This window comes from Oryza sativa, chromosome 6 (genome assembly GCF_034140825.1).
Source record: "Oryza sativa Japonica Group chromosome 6, ASM3414082v1".
In the NCBI taxonomy this organism is placed as follows: domain Eukaryota; kingdom Viridiplantae; phylum Streptophyta; class Magnoliopsida; order Poales; family Poaceae; genus Oryza; species Oryza sativa.
Window position 1 is genome coordinate 8,575,820 of NC_089040.1, and position 13,183 is coordinate 8,589,002.

The 13,183-nt window shown below is 43.3% G+C and overlaps 1 protein-coding gene across 1 annotated transcript; it reads right to left on the reverse strand.

Moving 5' to 3' along the window:
* Positions 1-1,740: 1,740 nt before the first annotated feature.
* On the reverse strand, positions 1,741-3,771 carry LOC4340691 (3-ketoacyl-CoA synthase 6). The gene has a single exon (XM_015787078.3). It carries the CDS (start codon positions 3,683-3,685, stop codon positions 2,207-2,209), a length of 1,479 nt encoding a protein of 492 aa, XP_015642564.1. The 5' UTR covers positions 3,686-3,771; the 3' UTR covers positions 1,741-2,206.
* Positions 3,772-13,183: the final 9,412 nt, after the last annotated feature.

A 13,183-nucleotide genomic window follows, 5' to 3' on the forward strand; every position in this document is an offset into this window, starting at 1 on the left:
AACAAAGCCTACTAAAAGCCAAAAAAGTTTAACACGATAACCAAAATAGTTTAACACGATAAACAAATTATCAATGTAGAGTACCGAGCTTTCTACCGGCTATGCTTCTGACGTCTCTCGAACAATCAGCATGATGTGGTCCTCAAGGGGAAGCCCCATCAATCCAAAGACTCCTACGTCGCTATGTTGAAAATGCAACGTTATGGGCGGAACGAATGAATGATAAAGAACGCCTTGTAAAATTACGCAGTGGAAACGCTGCTTCTCGTCTGCTCTCTCCCTAATGTAATGCTTTATGACTATTATCACTCTGTAACTCCAACTTTATCCATCTCAATAAAAATTCAGGTGGGAAACTCTCTCCCCGGTGAACATTAAAAAAAAATCAACATTATGGCTAATATATATCAAGAAAAGCGTGCTATCCACAAGATTTTTAACCAAGTCTTATCAGTAGTCCACAATATCCGCGCCACCCTATGTAGGTACTCCATATTACTGACAGTAGAGATCCCAAAATGATTGAACCTCAATTCATACATTTTTCATCAGTGGCTATCTAAGATGATCAGTTCGTTAGTGGCTTTGCACATCAGCACATCATACCGATCAACCAGCTGAAAAGATTCAGACCAATTCTATCCATCCAAAATGTGCTGATCCTCTTGTATCTCCAAGACCAAAATTGGAAGTTTGGAACTTGGGGACTACATATATTCCCCCCATCGAGCGTCCGAACTCCCAAAGCGGCATGTGATTTCACAGTCCCAAAGCACATGCCATATGGTCCATTAGATTATACAACTCCTGCCAGTTTTTGTCCTTCGCAGTCATGGCATTCTAGAATCAAGAAACAGGCCGGTTAATGATCTCTTTCCCTCGTCAGAACCCTACCCCTGAATGCAGTAGTAGTTGTAACAGTAGTAAAGTGACTTTCCTGCGATGAATATATATCACTCCTATGGTAGTAGTACAAGCTTCTGTATAGTACTTCTATCTACCGTCACCAAGCTGACAGATTGACCAGCAACGGATGGATCAATCGATCGACAGGCCAGGCCAAGAATCGGTTGAGGAGCAGCATTGTATAGCACCCATGCAGAATCTCGATCGAGCCGGGAGTCATTCCTCCACAGTGTCGCAGGACCATTATCCAGCCAGCGCAGACACGCCACCCATTTTAATGGCAGCATGTGCCGATGGAGTAGCTTCGTTCTTGGCGTGACATTTGGGCCATCATGCCATCACTGCCATGCAGGAACGCGCTGTGTGTTTAGCAAGATTCTCGCCGTATTTTCTTCTTCGTCAGTTCGTCCTCGTCGTCATCATCTTCTTCTTCTGATCTTCTCAAAAGGGCTCCACTGATCAGCATATATGCAGGCAGTGATGCAGAGTCATTGAAGGCTCCCAGTGCAGCCCGGCCGGCCTCAGCTATGAACTCCATCTTTTCCTGTTCCTGTTCCTGTTCCTACTTGGACGATGCTGCTAGTAGTAGTACTTTACTAGCTGCTACTTTCTCCCTTGAAATAACTCCGGTCTCAGTCGGTGTGCAGAGACATGGCAGGAGTGGAGAAATATGGAGACGATAAGGTCAAATGCATGCATCCATGTCCGTCCATGGCAAGGAGGCCGGCGAAGCATCATAATTCAGAAAGGCTATCAGCAGCGTACTGTACAGTGCAGGCAGAGTGTGCAGCAAAGAGTTACTGCGAAATGCAATGCCCATAGATCCGTGTTGAATGATATAAATATCGTTTTATTATCAGCTGGTACATAGTATTGATTGACAAATTGACCAAACCCGCAGTAGTACATTTCTATTTTTTCTTATCAATGGCGCGAGAAAGAGAGGGAGATAAGTGGGGGGGGGGGGGGGGGAGAGATAGATCAATAGCCCAGATCTCAAAAGGGAAAGAGAGAGAGGAGGAAGAAGAAGAACAGCAAAAGGTTATTACACTGAACGAGAGAGAGAGAGAGGACCACGGCCTATACGTACGTACGTGTATAAATTTGATGGGATTTAACCGCTCGTACGCGCGCACATGCACCCCGTCAGCCTCCGCATTTATCGCGGCCGCGGCCACGGTCGCTCGCTGCCTTTTTCCGGTTACGCGCCACGGTCGGGCGGAGTACGTACGTACGTGTCACCGCGCGCGCGCAGACGCAGACGCACACTGTCACCTCGTCGGCGTACGACGTCGCGCAGCTAGTGCTTGAGCACCTCCGGGATGTCGACGGGGTACCGGCAGATGCTGTCGGCCCATGGCCCGTCGGCGTTGCGCGCCGGCGAGATGCACTCCCACGCGGCGCTGTTGCACTTGAAGCCGGAGCCGAACCCGATCATCCACACGCGGTCGCCGGGGCGCATGCGGCCCTTGGCCTCGATGTAGGCCAGCTCGTACCACACCGAGCTGCTCGACGTGTTGCCGAACCGGTGCAGCGCCATCCGCGACGCCTCCACGTGCTCGTCGGAGAGCCCCAGGCTGCGCTGCAGCTCGTCGATCACCGCGCGGCCGCCGGCGTGGATGCAGAAGTGCTCGAACGCCATGCGGAAGTCCGGGAGGTACGGCTTCACCCGCCGGTTCAGCACCCGCCGCGCGATGAAGGACAGCGCGAACAGGAGCTGCTCCGACGCCGGCAGGACGAGGGGCCCGATGGCGGTGATGTTCGCCTTGAGCGAGTCGCCGGCGATGGTCATGAGGTCCTTGGAGAGGTTGATGCCCCGGTGTCCCTCGCCGTCCTCCTCCTGGAACACGCACCGGTACGCGCTGTCCTGGGCGCCGGTCAGCGTCCGCACGACGCGGGAGAGGCGGAACCGTGCCTTGGCGCGCGACGTGGACAGCAGCACGGCGGCGCCGCCCATCCGGAAGAGGCAGTTGGGCAGGAGCATCGCGCGCTCCTTGCCGACGTAGTAGTTTGGCGTGATGGTCTCCGTCGACACGACCAGCGCGTGCGCGCCGTGCGGCGCCACCTGCAGGAAGTTGCGGGCGAGGCCGACGGAGATGAGGCCCGCGCTGCAGCCCATCCCGGAGAGGTGCACGTTGCGGATGTCGCTGCGCATCTTGTAGTTGTTGATGATCATGTCGGTGAAGGAGGGGATGGGCGCGAAGAGGCTGCAGTTGACGACGAGGATGTCGATCGCGGCGGGGCTGATGCCCGTCTTGGCGAGCAGGTCGTCGATGGCGTTGAAGATGACGACCTCCACTTCGGCGCGCGACGCCTCCAGGTTCCGGTACGGCGGGATGAAGTGGTGCGCCGGCGGCAGGCACGTCTCCTCCCCGAGCCCCGACCGCTCGAGCAGCCGCGTCATGAACCGCACGCTGCGCTCGTCGATGGACGCGCCCTCCACGTACGTCACCAGCTTGGCGTGCTCGAGGAACGTGGCGAACGGGACGCGGCAGTTGGGCTTGGTGCGGAAGCACGCGTAGTCGACGAGGTACACGGGGCGCGGCCGCAGCATGAGGTACAGCGTCGCGGCCGCCGCCGGCACGAACGCTGCCAGGAAGACGTGCACCGGCCGCAGCGCGCGCACCATCCGGAGCAGCTCGTCCGGCCCGACCCGCGCCGCGTTGACGATCGCCGCCACGGCCAGCGGCGCGGCCATCACCACGAGGAAATTGTTCACCACATGCTGGTACAGCGGCTTCAGCCGCTTCAGCTGCGCCGACGACGACGACGAGCTCATTCTGCCGGTGGAGGCGGCGGCGGCGGCAATGGCTCCGATCAGCAAGTGGGGAGTGTGGAGTGTGGTGCACTCGATCGGTGAGTCGTGGAGGGAAAGAAGAGTGGAGAGAATTTAAAGCGAGGCGGGCAACGAATTTAACGCACGTTGGTTGGGGGCAGCGTGGGGGTGTCTTTACTCGCAACAGGTCCGTGGTAGCGAGGCGCTAGCTCATCGGTGGGCTGGTTCACCGATAAATCTGATGAATTGATGCTGCTAATTTAAGACCGTGTTCGATTGTCTTCGTCCTCGCTCGTAGTAGATACCTGCTAGGCTCGTCATTTCTAGTGAAAATCCCTATGCGTGTTATAGATAGTCACTAGGTATTTTGCTTTTCCTGCAACGATTAATGACATATTCAACTGCTTAGGCGGTCCGGCCCAGAGCCAGCACGGACGATACGATCACACTGGACCTCCAAAAATTAAGGGCCTCTAAAATATATATACTATATGGTACCAGGTCTGATAGAGTTAGAGAAAAGACAAAAGACCGATCGGCAGAAAAGATAAAAGACCGATCGGCGATCGAGCATATGCTTGACTTCGTGAGACGCAGAGACGGCGTGTCGCTGCGACGCCACCCGGCCGCCGCGGCCCGCAGTCACAGCAGATTGTGAGTTCGTGGCTACTTGCTTGTCATGCCCATCCCATTGCCCGATTGCTTGCATCTCTAATCTCTTCGTGACTGCCACAGTCTGCAGGTTCAATTCAAAATCTTCCTCAATCATCTTCCCTTGTCTATATTTTCCCTACCTAAGAGTTAGATGTAATCAAACTAAAATAGCATATATGTTTTCTTATTATATTATTCAAATATATTAAAATGACAACATAAATTTTACAATAACTTTACAAAACTACTAACGTGTAATATTCATATTATATTTTATATACGGGTTAGTTATTAATTATTTTTAATATCAAATTTTAGTTATTTGTAAACTATATATATTCTTATATGGACCCTAGACTCGTCTTTTAATATTTCTTTTTTTTAATTCCGAATTTTCTGTAAATTATATTTCTATATAGACTTTATGCTCTTCTTCCAATATTATTTATTTTTATTTCTAAATTTTCATATTATATTTTATATACGTGTTAGTTATTAATTATTTTTAATATCAAATTTTAGTTATTTGTAAATTATATATATTCCTACATGGACTCTAGACTCGTCTTTTAATATTTCTTTTTTTTAATTCCGAATTTTCTGTAAATTGTATTTCTATATAGACTCTATGCTCTTCTTCCAATATTATTTATTTTTATTTCTGAATTTTTATTATTTCTAATTGTATTTCTATGTGGACTCTAAACTCATTTTTCAATATTCTTTAATTTTTAATTTCGAATTTCAATTACTTCTAAATTGTACTCCTATATTGACCTTAAACTCTTCTTCCCATGTTTTTCTTAATTTCGTTGTATATTGTATTTTTATACGGAATCTAAACTCTACTTTTAATTTTATTATGTTTATCCCAAATTTTAGTTAGTTTTAAATTGCTACATGGACTCTAGTCTCCTCTTCTAATATTCCTTATTTTTTAAAATTCTGAATTTCAGCTATTTTCTAATTGTATTTCTATATGGACTCTAGTCTCCTCTTTTAATATTCCTTATTTTTTAATTTCGAATTTCAGCTATTTCCTAATTGTATTTCTATATGGACTCTAGTATCCTCTTCTAATATTCCTTATTTTTTAATTCCAAATTTCAGTTATTTCTAAATTGTATTTCTATATGGACTCTAGTCTCCTCTTCTAATATTCCTTATTTTTTAATTCCGAATTTTAGCTACTTCTAAATTATATTTCTATATAGACTCTGCTTTTCTTTTTTTTCGATTAATGTGAGAATTTCTAGACCATGAGAGCGAACGTGGAGGCTTCTTTTTCTATTCCTTTAATAATATAATAGATTTCGATTTTTATATCAATGATAGTTTTCAATTTGTAGGCAAGGCGGGATTGAGCAGAGGCTGCTGGATGAGATTGATATCGACACTATCATCACTGATTTTGCATCTAGAACTGTTAGAAGAAATTGTTTTAAATGATCTAGAGACATTTCCTTTTTGTATTTTAAACCTATTAGTGTGAAATTCGTTAATTTCAATGAGTTTTTAAGTATTATCTTGTATTTTTATGGTGAATAGGGGCCTTCATTTTTTGTTCCGCACTGGGCCACCAAAAAGTCAGGGCTGGCCCAATTAGGCCCGTACTATTCAACGATTAACAGCTGGTCAATAGCTAGCTTATGAAAATATAGAAAAACTTGGTTTTCCAGCTCCTGGCTTCTAGTTTATTTTTTGAATTCTGTAACTACAGTTTCTTAGAAAATTTGGATCAAATGCTGGATTGTTTTGCGGAACTACTAAGCAAAAGCTCCCCCAAACAGGCCCATAACTCCTAGGTTTTCAATAGAATTTAAAACTAATCAATTCATTTCCAAACATACTTTGCATGGTTCACATTGCCGTTTTTGAGGTGAAACCTGCATGATTTTTATAAACTGGACCCCGGTGATTTCATTTTCACGAAAACCCCTAGGGATTGTAAAACTTCATGCTTTATCCACGTGCATAGCTAAAAGTAAGGTATTTTAGGGAGATGGAGTATGTAGTAGTGTTGATCATTACCGAGGTCTTATTTCGGACAAATCATTCATGGAGGAAGTTTGAACGAGTTCAGTTCTATCGAAAGTTTTTATGTATAGCCTTTGGATCAAAGTAATTCCTTTAAAAAATCCAAAAAGAATTCATTTTTATTGGTTGAAAACATAGGGATTTGCGAGGAATTTTAACATTTGGTCTAGCCTCTTGGAAAAAAATACTTTTATTATCAATTTCTCTTTTAATTGCTATGTTTTTTCATGCTACATCGAAACAATCATTCATATAATTTCCCTGCGCTTTTTTTTCAATTAATAGGATTTGAGTGCCCGATTTGAGGTGCTAGGGCACTCTAATCCTGCAACTTTTTTTCCATGAAGCCCGAGTAATATTTTTTTGCCTTATTTGGAACAAGAGAATAAAAGAATACATGGATTATAAAAATGCACAAATGATATATGTGTAAAATTAGGGCATGTTTCAATATGAGAATAGTACGAGGAAAAGCAAAGGAACCTAAGAAAGTTGTTGGAAATTTTGTTTTTGTTCACTTGTTTCGATTGGAGGAATAGAGTAAAGGAAAACTAAGAGGCTGTTTGGATGGCACCTTACTCCTTTACATCATACTTATCACTCCTCTTCTTTATTGTCATTAGAGTAAATTGCAACTGATCATCGGTGGGGATTTTATGTGTTTAATCGATAGAAATCCTTTTGGATGGGGAAGGATAAGATGTGTCGTCACTAGCTAATCCATCATCCTGCGTGCCAAGTTGTATGTGCCATGATTCAGGATGTTCCCGCTATATATGTACTCTCTCCGTCCCAAATTAAGTTCATTTCTCACTCATTCTACACATACTATCACCAAACCAAAACAAAAAAAAAGACTATAATACCTCAACTTTATCAAATCATAATGCAATTATTCCTCTCTTTATCTACTCTGAATACATTTTTATCCTACTTTCACAAACTTCAATACAATGACAAATGGAAGGGTCTAAAAATGAACTTATTATTGGATGGAGGGAGTAGGTGCCTCCCTGCCTAAGCAAATCGGCGATTGGTTCCTGTGGTTTGTGTGCCTGACAATCAGCCATTCCGCATTTACGTGAGGACTGTTATGTGTTCAAGTTTATGTATCACATGGTATATAAGTGTAGAATTTGGATACGAATCAAGGAAGTTACTATGTTCTATATTTATTTGTAGATCCTGATATGGTAGATTCTGATTTTTCAAAAGATAGTAGTAATTTACTATGTAAACGATAACAAATTTTGCACCATCATCTATTGCAAAAAATACTAACTCCCACCACATCTGTAAGACAACGGATCAGACACGGATTCATACTACCTCCGTCCTAAAATAATTTAATCTAGTACTGGATGTGACATACTATGAATCATCCAATACTAGATTAACTTATTTTGGGACAGAGGAAGTATATGGCAACAACAATTATAAACAAATTCAAACACAAACAAACTCAATAACCCAATCCTTTTTGTATATGCTTTCACTAATTCCTAAAGTGGTCTTGATTCACCCTCCAATAAATAGTAGCAAACAACACAATAGAACAACCAATCTGAATAGCAACACATGTCTTGTAACCAACACAACGGAGTCACCGCCAATCATGACAACAAAAGAACAGGTCTATGTTGAATGCACCATAGTCACTGGATTTTGCCTTTTCCAATTTTTTTCATCCTTCACCAAGGACTTTTGGTGTGTGTGTCGTAGAAATGGGAACTAGGGTCCTCATCATCAGTTACTTGGGGGCACATCCGCCCTCGAGGCGTGGCCTCCCGTGGGCTGTACTCGGGGCGGATCAGCCCCTGAGCGTGCCCCCCTCGTGGGCTCTGCTCGGGGCACTTCTCTCCTCGGGCACGATCCCTCGTGGGCCGTGCTCGGGAATTTCTCTCCTCATACGTGGTCCCTCGTGGGTTGTGCTCGAGGCATTTCTCTCCTCAGGTGTGGCCCCCGTGGGCTGTGCTCGGGGCATCCAACTCTTCCTCACCAACCCCGCAAGCTCAGAGACAGTGAAGACATAATCAAACATTACACATCCCGTCAACGACATGGGAGGCATGGCAGCGCCTGTAGTGCACATCACCGTGGAGAAAAAGGATGCACAACATGTCACCCCCTCAGTATCCATTCCACGCACCTCCCTTTCTACCTTCCGTGGAGGTAGACAGGTGGGCCCGTGGATTGCTGAAATGAAGAAACTTTTGACTTATTCGCTCCATTGCACCCGTCGGTCGACTTGAACTTCTCTTTGCTAGTTCAAGTCGACTAGAGCCGGCCAATGGCTAGAACAAGTCAGTTCAAGCTGCTTCGCACTACTGTTGCTAACAGATTCAAGTAAAAATCTTAAAAATCTTCCCTTGGAATTAAATAAATACGATACCTTGGAATACTTCTAGGTAAAATGCTACAATGGTATATCTATGCTCTTGCGGATTATTTCTATTATCATAAATATACCGGGACTATTTCTGCGCCATTGCCGGGAATTCATATTTCTAGCAATGCCGTTAAGAAATACCAACAACAATGTAACACATTTCGATCGTCCATCGTCCACACACAAGAGTAGGGTATCACGCATCTGTGTGGACTAAACCTATATAATTCCCTGCGTGCATCACGCCGAATGTTCATGGGGGAGTACTCACTTTCCCACTAGAGAAATTTCATACTTAGAGAGCTAGCGCACTAGGTAGGGCAACACGTGTGTGAATTCGGGTTCCCGCGCCCGGTGGTTCATTGCCGCCATGTTCTCTAACTAAGAGAATGGTGCCGATGTGCTTAACGGCTTCTCACACACCAACACTATCACTTCCGGCCAAATGGGTTCTAATCTACTGTGCCCGACCGACACCACATCATCGCCCCTATGTGAGGCAAGCTGCTTTGGTGCTCTCACATACTGAGGGAGCAGGGGAGGGTCTGGCACGTGTGGTGGCAGCCTTCTCCCCCATACTACGTGTACACACAGCACGTGCAAGCTCAACACTATCTCGACCACGAATTTGTTGGCCCAGGAAGCTCCCCGTTCGTTGTGGTGGTATTCTTTTGTATCCCTTCTAAGCGGCCTGGGGTTCCCATCAGACACATCACGTCTGATATGTATACACAACACATATGTTTGTCCTATTTTAGTTATTTCCTTTTTGTCTTCTTCTTGGAGACCCTTTTATGCAAGCACATATGTTGTTAAGTGAACTGTCTCTCTCTCCGGTTGTGAGTGGGGACTAGTCGCATAACACGCTTGGGTGATTGCGATAACTTGACCTCGTGTATGGAGGGCAAGTGTTTAGAACATGGACCAACCTTTGGACCTGCATTGGAGCTAAGCAGATCTCCCAGGCCGGTGTGTTCGATTTTTTTCGTCAACAACCCCTCTGTCAAACCAGATTAGATCCCGGTGACGGGCTGCGGTACTAGGTCTGGCTCCAGCTTAGATCCCGGTGACGGGCTGCGGTACTCGGGCTGCAGTACTCGGCCTGGCTAGTCACTAGAGGACAACGGACTAGTTTAGAAGACAACGGACAAGAAACTAGGTGAGCTAACAACTAGAGGACATACATGGAATGGAACATTAAAGTTAAAGTCATGATTGTGTGATTTGTTCGACTCGGCAAGAGATGAACTACTAAGGCTTGATATCATCTTAATGGTGGAACATGGTTTTTCCTTATGTAAATAATTGATCGATCTTATTTTAGATAAATACTAATTTTATGTTTGTTTTACTTGTAGGGAGATGTGATTCATGCAACTGTAGGGAAGAATATGATAGACAACTACAACACAAAGATCAAAGAGAGCTCAATTTTTGCATATTCAGTAAATTCAACGTAAATTCAACTGTAGGGGAAAATATGATAGGCGGTAAATTTTGAAGTCAAAACTAAAAAAATGATATGGTAATTTTGTTTATTACTTCTCTTGGCAAACATATAATTAAATTAATTAAATCTTTATTTATACCATAGATATTATATACATAACAAGATATAATTAATGATAAACATAACAAACGAGTCAAATATTCTATTTTTAAGATTTTAAATTAAAAAATATAGAAAATTTTGAATCATAATATAATTTTATTTCAATACTAGTGACACAATTATGCAGACCACACAATTAATTTATTTTAAATAAATTAATATCATATTTTAACTAAGCAAATAATTAATCTTAACCTATTTGATAAAGTGTATACCCTATCTTAAATAAGCAATTATGATTGGAAGTAAGATAAAAAAAATAATAATAAAATAGAAACTGATTGATGGGATAAGTTGTACTCTACACTTTTTTTTTTATTAGCGAACAAACAGGATATCACTATTTATATTGTGGACGGAGGTTGTACATTGTTACCGGTGATTAACTTTCTCTCACCGTAAGAATTTTCCGGAAGCCCTGTTAAAAAAAGAAAATTATCTGGAAGCGACAGGTGTTCGCCGATGCAAAGCAGAGGGGTGCAGCATTTTTTCAGCGCCAAGTGGCAGAGAGCGCAACACAGGTGGGCATGTGTCCGTTCCTCCATGCCAGCCGACTCTATGTGGTTGCTTTGTTTGGTTGGATCGCCTAAACTGGAAGCCAGCCAGTTGCAAAGTTTCAGTTGTTATACACTGTTGTTGTAGGTGTAGCCTGGATCGATCTGCATGCATTTCTTCGGTTGACCACGCAAAAACAAAAGTAGAACAACTAATTTATCTTTATAAAGAAGTACAACAACTAATTTTCGTTGTTGGTGTTTATTAGTTTGTATTTGCTTTAAGTTATATTAGTGTGTGCTGAGATTGTTCTTGTGTGAATTTTGTAGTAATTGGTTATAACTCGTTGAGTAAAGACCGGATTGTTATTCTATTATTTTTAAAATAAGTACACAACTACGCGTGAGATGGCATACTGTCAAATATATATGTACTTGCTAAAAAGAACACAATGATTATTTGTGGCATTTTATCGGAGTATGTTACACACATGACACATCATCTCAAACCTAGGAGATGATCTTGGGTCAGTGTCAAAATGCAACAAGAGCCACTTACAATCTAATGCAGAAATTTCATAGTACTATCATTTTTGCGTAAGTTTTATCAGAAATGATTTTTTTTAAAAAAAAAACTCGCTGATGGAACCATAAAGTAAATCTCGCTGTCAAAATGTGTGCGGAAAGGAATAAATGAATTGCATTAGAATCGATCCAGCGGATTTCATGATATGAAATGTTCTATCTGAAACAAAAAATGTTAAATGTACCTTACTGATGAGTTACCAAGGTCGTTGTTCGATGGCAGATGGGCGTTGGGATGGTATAGAACAGCAATATTGCCAAGTAGTATGTGGGAATGTCGCCGTCGTCGTCGCCCCCTGACCATCTAGAGCATATGAATGTTGAGAATCACCAAGATGTGCATTGTATCATTCCTCTGTACATCTCCCTCATTTAATTGCCAAGGATCCATTTTAGATTGGATCGCTGACTTGGGGCATAATGCAAATGCAATGAAGAAGAATATAATGGCTCCAATTCTATTGAAATCAATTGCATGTATATAAAACATTCACCTGTACCGTGTCGGAAATAATTTAAGTTTATGCACAACACACAAACCTAACAACCCCATCGTTTGGTTGATAAGAGAAAAACAAAATAAAACGACATATTTGTAAATAAAAAATAATTTGTAAATAAAACTTTTATATGCGTATTCTTAACTATCTAAAAGCAAAGGCTGAAAGATAAACAACGATGAAAAAAAATCCTAAAATCATCTCTAAATTTAAAATTCAAAATTCAAAATTTTAGCTGACAATTATAAACATAAGCATAAGAAAAAAATGAGACCGTAAATTTCTGAAGTCAGTAACAATAGGATGCTTTTAATTCGATTATTATGCAATGTTAGGACGCAAATCCTCCAAGTACGACGTATGACAGCAGAGGTTATTCATGCAGACAAGCCCATTACTACTCGGTTAAAGGCGGAAACCAAGGTGTCCTGATCGATGTCATTTGGTGAGCTTGGTGAGCTAAAATTCTACGGGTTGGTGAGCTCACATGCAAGCATGATGAATTGCATGATTTGGCGTAAGCATCAAGAGGATGAAGATACACCGGTATTAATGCGCAACAATTTCTGTTCTGCCTTTTCTTAATGAGAGTTTTTGTGGACATAAAAGCCATTACTCTCTCATGAACAATTAAACTAGAGATCACACTACACTAGCTCGATGGCGATCTTTGGTCCTGCTTTCAAGTTTCAACCACAGGTCCAGTTCTGACACTATACTGTAGAACTGTGTATACTAGACTGTTACGAGTACTAGTTGTGTACTTGTGAGCGTCTCCTGGGCTCTGCCATAAGGCCAAATAGCTCTGTTATCTGTGTCTCCATTTGGACGAGTTGGTTCGGTTCTTTGGTGTTGCGAGACGAGACGACCTTGTTGTTGTTGACTGAAGTTTCTGACGGGGGGCGAAGTTACTGAACCACAGGCCACAGATGGTAGGGCTGGCGCCGCGCTTTTGGGCACCGCCGCGTGCAGTGTATAGGAGGGAGGAGGAGACGGGGCGGCGCCGGCAAGAATGGGCCGGCATGGCATGGGCGAGAACGCTGATGCCGCCATGCAGGGCCGGTCGGTAGGTGGAGGTTCGCGAGCCGCGAATAGGTGGGGGAGTCAGTCATTGCTCGAGAGCAACCGCGCGCCGTACGTGGCATGCATGCTATGCTATTATGTGGGCTTTCTCCAGGTAAAACAGTTGGCTTGTTAGTTTTATTTGTGCTCTTATATGCTCTTCAGATT